The 14,047-nt window shown below is 46.0% G+C and overlaps 1 protein-coding gene across 2 annotated transcripts in view; it reads left to right on the top strand.

The window, feature by feature from the left end:
• Window positions 1–14,047, top strand: part of UBN2 (ubinuclein 2) — a 1,320,634-nt gene that overhangs the window by 375,735 nt on the left and 930,852 nt on the right. For both annotated transcript variants that reach the window (XM_069652705.1, XM_069652704.1), the window contains exon 6: window positions 4,910–5,384. In XM_069652705.1, the coding sequence (XP_069508806.1) occupies window positions 4,910–5,384 (475 nt within the window). The remainder of the gene's footprint in view (window positions 1–4,909; window positions 5,385–14,047) is intronic.

Below are 14,047 nucleotides of genomic sequence, written 5' to 3'. Positions count from 1 at the left end.
GAACTGTTGGCAGCCTCAGCCCGGTGGGTCCGTCTGCTCGGCCTGGGGTGTATGCGGCCGTTAGTCGTTGTGTACTGATGTGCGGGTCTATGTGCATTTATTGTTTTGTTGTTGCAGTGTGGTGAAGTTTGTGCGGTTTGTTGTGCTAGAGGTTTGTGGTTGTTTGGTTTGGAGTTTGAGAGGTGTATGCGGAGGAGGAAATTGTTAGTGGTCTCGGTTAGTTGGCATCTATATCCTGGTTGACCAGTTGTGCTTGCGTAATCTCGCTCGATGGGGTGCTTGGGCATCATGTGCCTCTGGAGGTTCGTGCTCGTTTTGTATACAAGGCCCATTGAGCATCTCACTGCCTCTTCCACCCGTTCTGTCAACAGCGTTGCATGCTCCCCACCCCCACCCACATGGCCAGTGCACCTGCCAGTGTCCATATCTTAGTGCGGTGATTGGTGGTATCTCGCTAGTTCCACTACCCAGTGGTACCTAGTTGTAGCTACACAGCGGTTGGGGATGGTAAGAATTGGCTGGGGTTGTTGCCTCCGTCTCCGTGGGTCTCGCATGTGTACCACTCTGTCTGGCGTCACCCCTCCTGGTGCCCTGAGTGCTTATCAGTCGGTTCTGGGGCTTGTCAGTGTCCTTTCGCGTTTAGTCGTTTGTCTTACTGCTGCTTTGATTTTAGTATCTGGTATCGAAGAGCCAGGTTTTTAGTAATTTTCAGAATTTAAGGTTATCTTTGGTGTTCCTTATTTCTTTTGGGATGCTGTTCCAGGTTTTTGCGGCTAAGTGGTAGAAGGCGGTGCCTCCGAGTTTTTCTTGATGTAAGGTTTTAGTTCCAGGCGGATTTCGTTAGTTGATCTGAGGGGTCTCGTTGGCTTGTAGATTATTTTCTTTTGAAGGAATTCTGCTCCTTGTCCGCAGATTGCCCTGTGCGTTATGCACATTGTTTTGAAGGTGATAGTGTTTTACTGGGAGCCAGTGTAGTGTTTTTAGGGCAGGGGTGATGTGGTCTCTTCTGGATAGTTTGAGGAGTAGTCTGGCTGCTGTGTTTTGGATCCGTTGTAACTTCTTTAGTAGGTATTCTGGTATTCCTATGTAGAGGCTGTTTGCATAGTCGATACTTGCCATGATGAGGCCGACGATGGTGAGTGTTTTGTGTGTGAACGAGAGGAAACGTGGTATTTTTCTGCCGTGTGGAGGAGGAAGAAGCATTTCTTGACTGTTGGGTTTATTTGCGGCTCTAAGGTTAGGGTGTTGTCCATCAAGACTCCCAGATTTTTTACTACCTTAGATGGTGATGGTGCGATTCCCATTTCCGTTGGTCACGGGATGGCGGTTTCCTTCTCTTGGTCTTTGGATATGATCATGATTTCTGTTTTTCCTGGGTTGATTTTCAGGTTGTTGGTATTCATCCAGTTGTAGATTTCTTTTAGACAGTCGGTTAGGTTAGAAAGATCGGCTTGGGTGTCTTTGATTTTGTAGATGATTTCAGTATCGTCTGCGTAGTTGTAGCATGCGATGTTGTGTTTCTTGAAGATTCTGATAACTGGGGTTTGGTAGATGTTGAAATACAGTGGTGATAGCGAGGATCCTTGTGGCACTCCACAGTCATTAACTCGTGGGGTGGATTTGAAGGGTTTAATCCAAACGGTTTGTTCTGTCTGCTAGGAATGATTTAGTCCAGCGTAGCGCTGTCGGTTATGCCTATGGCTTCTAGCCTTTTTTTTACGGTGTCATGGCGAACTGTGTCGAAGGCTGCAGAGAGGTCGAGCAGAATGAGGGCTGATGTTGTGTTGGAGTCTGTTTGTTTTTAGGTCGTCCCAGATCGATAGTAGTGCTGTTTCTGTACCTCTTGTGGGTCTGAAGCCCACTTGAGCTTGGTCTAGCAGTTGGTGTTTTTCAACGTATTCTTGCGTTAGTTTGTATACGTAGGTTTTGAGTTTTGCCGGGTAGGGGATGTTGGAGATTGGTCTATAATTGGAGAGGTCATCTGCGTCGCCGCTTGTGTTTTTCAGAAGTGGTTTGATGTAGGCTGATTTGAAGATCCTTGGTACAGTGCCTGTTGCTAGTGATAGATTTAGAAGGTTTCTGTAGTATTCCGCTGGCGTTCATTGTCGGTGGATTGATTTGTAGATGTCCGGGGGGCAGGGATCCATCGGTGAACCCGCTTTCTTGCTGTGTTTTACCAGCAGTGCAAATGCCTCTGCTGATATTTCAGGAAAGTTATTGAGTTTGTGTTGTGGTTTTGAGGTAGGTTCGTTTTGTTGTATGTTGCTGTTGGCTGGCCTCTGTTGGATGGTTTGTCGGATGTCGTTGATTTTTATTTTGAAGTGGTCTGCAAGGTCATTGCAGAGTTTCTAAGATGGGGTAGGGGTGGTGTCGCAGCCTGTTGGGTTTCTCATTTCTTTAATGATGTGAAACATTTCTTTTGTTTGTTGGTGGCCTTTGTGATTGTCGTCATAGTGCCTTCTTTTTGCTTTTAGAATTTCCTTCTTGTATGCATGGATTTGCTTCTGGAACAGTGTTTTTTTGTCTTGGTTGTAATGTTTTCTCCATTCTAGTTCCATCTTTCTGTTTTCCTTTTTCATGGTGCTTAATAGTGGGGTAAACCCCTTAGCCATTGCTCTCTTTTTTGATGGTGTAAATGGTTTTTCCGGGGCTATCGTGCCAATTGTATCTGCAATCCATTTGTGTAATATCTCTACTTTCCCGTCTAGATTAGCTAGATTAGCTAGCTCTAGTTCTGTTGTTGAGGGTTTAGTTAACTCCAGTTGTTCAAAGAGGTTGCTTTCTTTGACGTCTTTCCAGTTTCTTAATGTGGTGGGTGAGAGTTTAGGGGGTTGGATTGAAACTTGCGTAGTCATACTGATTACGAATGGGATGATGAGATGGTCGCTCCAAAGTATTTGCATTGGTGGTGCCGTGGTGATGAGTTTTTCCTCAGCGAAGATTGCGTCCAGAGTGTGTCCTGCTGAGTGTGTTGCCCCTTTTACTAGCTGTAATTTCATGGTGGTGAGTTGTTCAGTCAGTGAGTTTTGGGAGTTGGCGTGATTGTCTTCGAACCAGATGTTGAAGTCCCCCAGGATGATTAGGTGTTCATGGTTGATGGCTATGTTGGTGATGGCTTCTATGAAGTTGTCGACGAAGGATGCATCATAAATTGGAGGTCTGTACACCAGGATGAATGTGATGTTGGTTTTTGGGCTCACTGTTATGTGTATGACCATGGATTCGCAGTTGATGATGTTTAGTGGTTCGTCTGTTCTTATTTTAAGGTGTTCTTTGAAAGCTATCGCGATGCCGCCTCCTCTTTTGTTTTTCCTGTTTGTTTGAAGGCATTTGAAGTTTGCTGGAAGGCAGCTTTGGAGTGCGATTTTGTAGTTGTCGTCCAGCCAAGTTTCTGTGATGAATAGTATCCCCACAACAGTGAAACCCAACACCTTATGGTTTATCCAAACTCTTTTGGGATGAATCCCAAGAGATTCTTCATGTTTCTACATAAATACACACAGCCATGTGTTCACCTAACAACCCCTGTTTTTAGAATTTCTGAAATGGCTGAAACCCTTATTGAGGCTGAGGCAAACAAGGGGCAACTAGCATTAGAAATCTGAGACTGCTGTAATTTAGAGAACCTAGGGAATACTGCAACTCTCATGAGTGAGCTACCTCTAGCACTGGCTTGTTTGACCTATACTGACATCTTTTTAAATAAATCAAGCCTCGAGATGCTACGCTCATTCTCTTATAGATAAACACCTAGTTACTATAGCAGGGGTCTGCAACCTTTGGATCATCAGGGCTTTTGGACTATGGCTTCCATTATCTGTTACGATTTGCTATACCGGTAGGCATTAATGGGAGTTTTAACACATCTGGAGAGGCAAAGGTTGCAGGCACCTAGTGAAAATTAAAAAGAATGCCAGCTACACTGAAGTCAAATGGATCTGGTTAATCTGCCAAAACATGCACAAGTTGTCCCCCTGCCAGCTGAGAACTCTCACCAGAGTCTCAGTCCCAAAAACGTGAACATTGAAAATGTTTGCAATGCTCTTCGGTGTTCTTGGAAGTACTTTTCCACTTGACGCTAAGAGGTCTTCAGGCTTTGAGCCCTATAAAATATAATAAATGTAATGCAGCCACTAATTTCAGGCCGAATATACTGCTACTTTGTGCTCAAACTGTTTTTGGTACATGTTGCAGAAATATTTTGTTAGCAACTTTCACAGTAATGTCTTCTAGACCCAGAAGGTTATTTTGCAAGAGCGCAGGCAGCCCAATCTTTGAGATGATTTCAGTAGGCTATTCTGGAGAACAATGTTCTAGTTAAGAATTGTTTTTGTACCAAACTCTCATTTTGGTTTGCGATGGATTCACCAGCGTAGTTTTGTATAGATACAGCAGGTTTGGAATACACAATGTAGGGAAGCTTTAGAGTGACCCAGAGACTGGAGTGCTGTGTGAAATGCATTGTTGTCTATCCATCTTTCATGGAGAGGGATTTTTGCATGCTTAGTTAGATGGAATTTGTCCAAAGAGGCCAAGTTCGGATGCACATCTTACTTGCCCAGGATCTGCCCTTGAGGTAATCTGGCTAGAGATCTTAAAGATGTATGCTGTCCACACGCTCTTCCTAAAGCTCCTTCTCCTGGAGTCTATCTGCCTTTCTCAAGTCAACTACTCAAGTCTCGATTTTGGGAGGAGTTGGCTGGGCATTCTACAATTGGCCATTGGTATTAGAGTTAAAAGCCAAGAACAAGGACAACGTTTACATAAATCACATTTTATTTTAAAGATTTGCATCCATACTAAGGTACTCAACATAAAGCCCTTGCATTAATTGAGTGCTTTCTAAAGCCAAATGTGGTGGTTACCTCTAAAGCATGACCCAGCATAATGTAAGTCTCTCTTTTTGTAGTGTCATGAGCTTGAACTCTCACAAGCCAGAAAAAAAGAAGAGGAAACATTACAAGGACTCTCTGGCCTTAGCTGCAATGATTCGGAAGTTTGAGATGGAAAAAGATGCTATGAAGAAGGAACCTACGCAGGACCCACCGGTATTGACTGTGGTAAACTCAACACTCAAAACTCCATCTGCCAGGAATGACCTCTCTGACTTCAGTCTGGGCTCGGACCCAGTACTGTCCATATTTGGCAGTACCAATGAACGGGAACTGCTGCAAGAGGCAGAGAATGCCCTAGAGATGCTTGGAGACCTGGATTTTGACCAGCTACTTGAGGCTGCCTCCAATGACAGCCCCCTCTCTGATGTTGGAGAGGAAAATGGTATTCTGGTCCAGGACATATGCCATGGTCTATCACCAAAGCAGATCCCTGATCTTCCTGAGGGGCTCCCTGCACATCTTGAGAAGCGTATTGAAGACCTCCGAGCGGTAAGTGATGTCTTGTTTGACACACATGAAAGTGAAGGGTTGTTTTTTAAAAACATGTATTTTTAGAAAAAAAAACTTTTATAGGCCTAAAGCATAGGATATTTAATGTAGCACTCCTGCTTTATCAGTGTTATTATAGTAACTTGTCTCTTTACAGTACTTTGAGACCCCTGTGGGGAGAAAGTGAGACATGGTGGAGTGAGGGCGGTTGGGCTGTGGTTTGGAAGTAAGGATAGGTTAGCTGGATAAGGAGCTGCGGGAAAAGAAAGAGGATTCTTGCTCTTATGTCCCTTCCCTCCATACTATATGGGCGTACCTTGCTAGGGACAAGAAACGTAACCTTTTTCACCAGAAAAAACGTCTTCCCCTTAAAATGTAGATGCGTGTGGGTGTGCTGCCCTGGGAGCTTGCTCTCCCCTAACTCCGCCCACCGGCAGCACTGCCCAGTCTTCTTTTCCGCATCAACGGGAAGGGACCGCTTCATCAGTGCTCCGGGGTTAGGCCTCCGGCCTTGTAATTCCACGTGCTCTTCCCTGAAAAGGCTTTGTTTTTTTTCTCTACATTATTTTCTCTCCTAGCAATTGTCAGAGGAGTCTCTGTTCTCTGGTGCCACACTCCTCCCCGGCGCATGTCGACGACAGCGGGCTTCAGCAAGTGTCTGGCTTGTGAGGGGTCCTTCCCCACGTCCGATCCCCCACGTGCTCTGCCTCTGATGCCTTGGCCCCCCGACCACGGCTGGGACTGCTGTTCTGCGTGCAACGTGTTGACTCTGTGAGCTCTCAATCGTTTGGCCAGGTGGTGGGAGCTGTTCGAGAGATCACCTCCAGAGGACATAAAGAACTACGTGAGGAGGAAGACCAGGCCCAAGGTAGGTTCCCTGTTCTCCTCTGCACCCGGCAAGGGCAACTTCTTTCCAGGGAAGTGCCCAAGTGGGAGGAACCTTCCAGGTCCTAAGACCAGGAAGGAGACCTAGGCTCTCAGAGCTACCAGCCAACAGGCCCGAGAGGTCGCAAGATCCTCCCAGTTCCATCGCTGAGGGGGCGCAAAACTCTGCTACCGGGGACATCCTGGGGGCTTTGCTCTACTACCGGGCACTCCGCCTACCAGGTCGCTACCTGAGGTGCAGGGAAGGTCCAAGCCTTTGCTTTTAAGAGTGCAGGCGGAGACTGCGCCCAATTCTTCAAGCACCACGTAGCAGGCGGTTTGCCCAGGGCTTGATAAAAAGGCTGCCAGGCCCGACAAGATGGCAGCTCACTAGAGCATGGAAACGCACACCTAGGTGGGACTGGACCACTCCAGTGACCTGGTCCACGTCATACCCGACCACACCTTCACAGGGGCGCTACGCAGCTCCCAGCGCAGTGAGGCAAGGACTGCCAAGACCTCAGCAGCCACAGGGCCCGGCTCCTATGCCCCAGGCCCTTCGAGTGGATGCAAGGATATGTTTTTTGAAGAAACGTCCTTACACTCATGAAATCACCAGAGTTGGGCATCATTGTCAGGGGGGGTCATCAAAGACAAGCTACCTCCGGCACCACCCCATGCTCCGACCATAGTCCAGACCACGGCCGCTGTTCATCCCTTGGTCCCTGCGCCCACTCATGGTGGCTCTGCTTCCGCAGCAGCCCCTGTCACTACCAGTCCACACACCACAGCTGCCTGCACCCAGCACGCCTCCGACAGCTCCCGACCTGCAGGATACAGCGGGCGACATGGACGAGAACCAAGATACTCCCTCGTCAGCAAAGGCCTTCCACGAGAGGCTGGCGGGTGTAGCAGAATACCTCGATATTCTGTAGCCACAAGTTGAGCAACCTGAAGCACAAGTTGAGCAACCTGAAGCAGGGGTACTGGCCGAAGTTCTGACCATTCACCCTGCCACTAGAACGGGCATCCCTCTGCAAAAATATGTAGAAGCCCTGGCCAAGAAGGGGTGGGTGAAGCCGCATTCAACACAGCCTATCAATAAACACCTCAATGCAAAGTAAAGGCAGGCGGAGGGGCAGTCCCTCATTCTGGCGGTGCACCCTCACCTGCATTCATCGGTTATAGCTGCAGCCTTCCTTTACTCCAAGCCAGAGTCTTCATCTGCATCCACCTCAGCACTCCTAGGCAAGGAGGAAAAGCTGTTGGAATCCTACAGCCGAATGATTTACTCTAATACCACTCCATCTGTGCTAGGCCAACAACGCTCTGCTGGCTGCAGTGAATCAAAAGCTGTGGCGAGAGATTGCAGATTTCCTCCCAGAGCTCCCCGCGCATAGTCGGGCGTGCTTCAGGGCGGGATTGGCACAGGCCAAAATCATTGCCCATGACATGGCTTCCACAGTTGCTCACATTGACACCGCAGGTAGTGCGATTTTGTATCAGCACGGATATGAGGACAGCTTGGCTCAAAGCGAACAAGTTTTACCCCAAGGTAGGTGCCCTGTTCTCCTCTGCACCCCGCAAGGGCAACTTCTTTCCAGGGAAGCGCCCAAGTGCGAGGGACCTTCCAGGTCCTAACACCAGCAAGGAGACCTAGGCTCTCAGAGCTACCGGCCAACAGGCCGAGGGGTTGCAAGATACTCCCAGTTCCATTGCTGAGGGGGCGCAAGACTCTGCTACCAGGGACATCCTGGGGGGGCTTTGCTCTACTACCGGGCACTCCACCTACCAGGTTGCTACCTGAGGTGCAGGGAAGGTCCAAGCCTTTGCTTTTAAGCGTGCAGGTGGAGATTGCGCCCAGGGAATCCAAGTTGGGCCTTCAACTCATCCTGATATCGCCATGGTGGCCGCAAAGACCATGGTTCTCGGAGCTCCTCCGATTGTCGGACCAACCTCCAGTGCGCCTCCCGGCCCATCTACTCTCCCAGCAGGGGGCACTGTGGTTCACCCCACCCGAAGGAGTTAACCCTGGCAGCGTGGTTTCTGAACAGGCTGACCTGAAGCATCTACACTTAACTCAGAACTACCTAGCCATCATAAAAGGGGAAAGAAGACTCTGGTGGAGTCGGTACAGAAGCAAGTGGACCAGGTTCTGCCATTGGGCCTAGGAGAACAAGGTTGATACATTGACATGCTCACTGGACGATGTGTTTTCCTTCTCTGTGCATCTGGCTCACTCAGATGTGCAGGTGGACAGCTGCCGTATGGATTTGGTGGCCATAGGGGCCCTGAAGAGTTCCGGGGACAATGACCTCTCTTCCAATCCGGTGGTAAAAAGGCATCTGTCAGGACTGACCAGATTATATCCTCCAATCAAGTGTCCACGTCCGGTCTGGGACCTTAACGTGGTGTTGGGCACCCTGGCTTACAAAACTTTTGAGCCCATGGCATCAGCAGACTATTAAGACTACCCTGCTGGTTGGCCTTACTTTAGCACGCCGGATCAGCGAGGTTCAGACTCTGGTAGCTTCACAGCCTTATACCACATTTCACCTGGAGAAGGTGGTGTTCAGGACGCATCCTGCCTTTCTCCCTAAGGTTGTTTCTTCCTTTCACATTAACGAGAAGAGTACGTTCTTTGCCGACCCCAAATGATGAGGCTCAGAACGTATTGCACTGTCTGGATGTCGGGCGTGCTCTAAGATTTTATCAAAGAGCTTCCGTAAATTGGATGCCTTGTTCATCACTTTTGGCAGGTCAGAACCAGCCTGCCAATCCTCCAAAGCTTCCATAGCTAGATGGATGGTGATGGCCATCAAGGAGGCGTATGAGGGACAGCACAGGCCTTTGCCAGCAACCATGCAGGCCCACGCCATCAGAGCAGAGGCCACGGCCGTGTCTTTCCAAAGAACATCCCATGGCAGACGATCAGCAAGGCGGCTACTTGGGCTTCCCCATCTGCCTTCTGCGTACATTACTGCTTGGATGCCAGCGCTAGGTCGGATGCAGCATTTGGCCAGGCAGTTTTGAAGAACTTGTTTTCTTAGAGGGGCAACTCCCCTCCCCAGGACTGCATTCAGTTGTAATCGCCCATTCAGTATGCAGGAAAGGGGACGGAATGTACGAGTAATTATAAGTTACTCATGGTAGTGACTAACATACTCCTAGTCCATAGCCCCCTTTCCTCCATACGTCCCACCATCCTCCCCCTTAACTTCTCAGTGTCATTAGGCAATCATAATATATTGATCCCATTTACATTAAGACCAATCCAATAAAAAACCTGGTCTGTGATGTTGTGCACAATACCTCAGTGTCCTGCTTTTTCAGCTAACAGAGTGCACAGACAAATGGCTACAATATGCTGTTTGCAGGACAACAAACCAAGGAAACTTTGCTCCACACTTTAAATGTGAAAGCTGAAACTACGTTTGGGGACATAGTCTGTCCCAAGCGGCAACAATCTATTTAATCACTTTGGAGTCCAGTAAGAGGCTAAATTCTTGCTTAAGGACGCACTCAAACTTTTCATTGAAACCCTTCCATTCTGGGTCATATATATGGCCTCTTCAGTGAAACATGAAGTCCTCTTACCTTGACCTAATCATGACCTCCCAGAGATGCACAATCCCTAAACGTGGCTAATCCCAGTTGAGTTATCTAAAGTAAACTTCCTGCCACAAAACTCCAGAGCTCCATGAATGAGTATAGGTTTGGTGCTAAACTTTATGCTCTGCAATGCTATTTTCGTCCATTAATTTCAGATGGACAACAAAAGCTAGAAAATGCTGCAGCCGGACTCCAGACAGTTCTTAAAAACCTAACAAAACTCTGTTGTATGTGTCATGGGGTGCTAAACTGTTTTTAACCCTCCCCAAACCACCTTCCCACCCCAACTGGGTCACTGACTTTTCCCATTATGAATCCTGACTGGATGCAAGAGTTTGTGATGAGCATACTTAAAGACAATTGCCCTCACAAGGTTATTAGAGTTCTGCAAAGGCACACTGTTCCCTGCGTCAGTAACTTGACCACTGGTTGGTTCAGGTTAAGGCACATTTTGTTGTCTTTTTTTCACCATTTATTATCAGATTTTCATACTGTGCCAATGTCTCATACAACAAATGAAATATCAAGGCAGTGTATGAAAACCAGCTCATCAGAGACTGCAAGTTTCACAGTCAATAAGATGCTCATCCCTTTGGACAAAGTCAAATGAGTCAAAATGTTTTTGATTGCATTTTTACAGCAAATGGAATGATGGTGGATTTGGGTTGGGTATATAGAATGGAGTGTTGAGGGATGGTGGGAGCCCCAACACCCCCCCCCCCCATCCCATGCATTTTGCAGTAAAATATTTGGTCCAAAATTTGTTGAATGTGGACAAATATTCTCGATCATTTAACATAGATCCCATAATAATAATGTGGAACCATAATAGTGTTATGATTATAACTGGTAAAAACTGGTGTAGTTGCCTGCATACAAAAAGTCTGAAAGTAAGCCAGAAGGCCATTCCCCTACAATCTTCACCTAGCCACTGCCCACCTTATCCCTATGATAAATAACTAACTGCATTGAACACGCCACAGAAAACATGGTTAATTGTTGCTGTCAAGTCGGTAAGAATGTGACTCGCACATTGAGCACTTCTCCTCCCTCCCACCCTTTGTTTTGTGTTTAAAACATTCTCCACAGCCACACACTTAATAAAGTGATAGTGCCATTCCTCAAATTTCAGTGGGGTAATCCTATCCAGGTGTCTGCAATCACCAGTTTACCAATTTCTGATTCTTTCCCTGTAGGCACAGTCCGGAATTCTGTTAGTCATTTCCATTTTCCCCTGACGCAAGGACAGGACCGTATCTTAGTTGAAAGTCTGCCTGTTCCCTACACCTACCACAGCATGATTGTGTCTGTGCGTGGAACATGTGCACGTGCAGAGGTGAGAAATGCTCATGTGCAATATATGGAAGACACTGTGTGCTTTATTTTTTGGCAAAATGGATGTTACACACGTGAAGTGTACGTAACGTCTATTACACTAAAATATTGAATGCTGACTGGGATGAAGTGGAAAGTGAGGGGCTGGTTAAGTCAAAAGGGGGGGGTTAAATGAAAGGGGGGGTAGTGTCTTGGTTCTGGGGACATGTAAGGGTTTCTAGAGTGTCCCAGAGATAGTGAGGGGGGGGAGGAGGAAGGAGGCCGGTAGGTATGGACATGGGCTGTGGGGGATGTGGGATGTTTTAATCGGACAACTTATTTGGGGGCATTTTCCACCGAACCAAAATCAATGGTGCACAATTTCCATATATTTAATGAACAACTTTTTTATGAATCCAGTACCCCCAATTTAACAAGATTGATTCCTTACTGACTTCCTCCCTGGCCGAATCGAGAAACACATAGGTTTGCACAGAATGTATGTTTATTAATAACTAGAAATAATTGAAGCCATTTAAATATAAACATATTATTCATTCATCAAATTCCAACTGCAATGAAGGATGAATACCGGTCACATCACTTGTCTATGCTACAATTACTTGAATAGACTTCTGTAAACACACGCACATCACCATCTATACATTTGATATATCTTGAGCACGCATTCACTATGGATTGATAAATGAATGAGGACTCCTGATGAAGCTTTCATTTGATAAAAAAATTGATTTGTAATATCCCTGCCTATGTAAGTCTCTCTACCTTTCCTTTATTTTAAATGGATATGTCCCCCTCTCTCACCCCATTAGTCAATGGACATGTCAGAATTTTAAACGGTGTTCAATAAAGTTTAATTGAAATATCTGCTCCTTGACATTCCTGCATGTAAATTGCTTATAAAGAGAAAACATTTTGGTTTAAGATGCCTGTTCGCTAGATTCCCTTCATTAGTGCTTCTATTGCATTACTGTGCAAAAGTGTACCTTTCTCATTTTCAATGGACAGCTTAAAGGTGGCAAAATGGTTAGCAGTTAAATACTTTCTGGTTCGTCTTGAATGGTTCACTACCAGTAACAACACTCTGCTTGGTTATCTAACCAGGACATTACTTCAATTTACATTCATTTTTAGGTATGTACAGTGAGATCTAATGTTGACTCCCTGAATACTTCTATTGTGGTTCATCATTGCAGAGGAGGCGACGGGATCTCCCAGTATACACTCCATAGACACTATTCTATCAAATCTATTATTCCAGACGCACATACACTTCTAATATCTGTATTCCTCAGTATGTCTAATCAATTTACATACCCTGCCCACTCAGTACTTTCACTAAGAAAAATAACTGATTCAATCTGTTCCCCTTTAGAGTATCACACCCCATGGAATTATTTCCCCTGACTATATTACTTAGTGTTGGGGAGTTTTGCAAAAGTCCACCAAAGGTAGGGCTTTAGAAGACTCGCACTTAGGACACAGGGCTCCCAACTCTTAGTATAGGCCTGAACCACACAAGTATGTTGCCTGCAATGGCTGAGCAGCCAGGCATATCTTAGGTGGAAGAAAGGGCTGTAGGTGGTACAACGTGTACTTGCAGTATACACATAGTCCCAAACAAACACTGACACACTAAAGTTATATGTAAATGTTTTATTTTATATACACATTAAGCTAAGGTACCAATGCAATGTTCACAGTAAGTAACACACTTTTGTATACTTTGAAAATGGCAGTATGCAAGTCAGAAAGCAAGTGAAATACTTTTGTAATTGCTGTTTCAGGTAAAATAAATTAAACCAACTCAACACAAGGTAAGTAAATACTGAACACTTTACAAGTCCATCCCGATCTAGTTATGAGTATCTCAGTCAGAATGGAGGACAAAACGGGTAGGCACAAGCTTTAGAAAGTTTAAAAGTTCCAGGGGAAGTCTTCTGTAGCAAGTAAGTCACCTTTGTCTGAAAAAGGGCCAGGGACTTCGTAGAAGGCTCCCTGGAGGCACACAGGCATTAGGTCTAGGCAATCGTTTATGGGCAAACTCCCAAACACATGAATTAGCACTCCAGCAACACAGAAGTAGCAAAGAAACTCTAGTTAAGTTCTACCTTGAGTCCCACAGTATCTTAGAAGTGAAGAAGTGGATGCAGCAGGTTGCCTCCATAATGGAGCAGCAGCAGACCCGGTCATCGGGGTTCTTGGTCAGGCAGACGAAAGGAGGGACACGAGTGGATCTCGCAGCAGCAGTTGAGTACAATGTTCCCTTGAAGCTGTGCACTTGCCCAGCTTCCTCCTGGGTGCCGCTCAGAAGAGTTTTAGCAACGCACAAGCCACAGCAATTTTATGTTGGTTGTAATATGAATAACGTTCATGCACCAGAATTTCTATAGACGATGGTGCTTTAGCAAAAGCATCACCCACACTATGCAGCCCAAGTGTCAGCTCAGATATCAGATGCTGACTGTAAGTAAGCAGGATTCCTGGTTATGTAACCTCATACCATAATTCCTATTCTTTATGCGTCTGTCACACAGGCACTTTCAACAGGGACCTTTTGGAAGTTAGTGGATTATAAAACTCAAATATGAATTTGCCCTCGAAGGATTTTGATTAGACAAATATCTTGGTCAGCCTCTTCTACGTTAGCATTACTAATGTTACCCTAAAGCGGAGAGCAATATTACAATCTCGTCTACTTGATCTACAGGCAATTATGGGTATGGAATATGCCTGGCACTAGTCATACATTGCATTAGGGCAATGAATATTCAAACAGCTGCATTCCTTTTGACACATCTTACATTCTGTCCAGGTTTTAAGAGTTCCATTGGGCATAGACCTTAACAAAT

This window comes from Ambystoma mexicanum, chromosome 3p (genome assembly GCF_040938575.1).
Source record: "Ambystoma mexicanum isolate Mex_15411 chromosome 3p, UKY_AmexF1_1, whole genome shotgun sequence".
Taxonomy (NCBI): Eukaryota; Metazoa; Chordata; class Amphibia; order Caudata; family Ambystomatidae; genus Ambystoma; species Ambystoma mexicanum.
The sequence above is the reverse complement of the archived record's forward strand: the minus strand, read 5'-3'. Positions and strand labels throughout refer to the sequence as shown.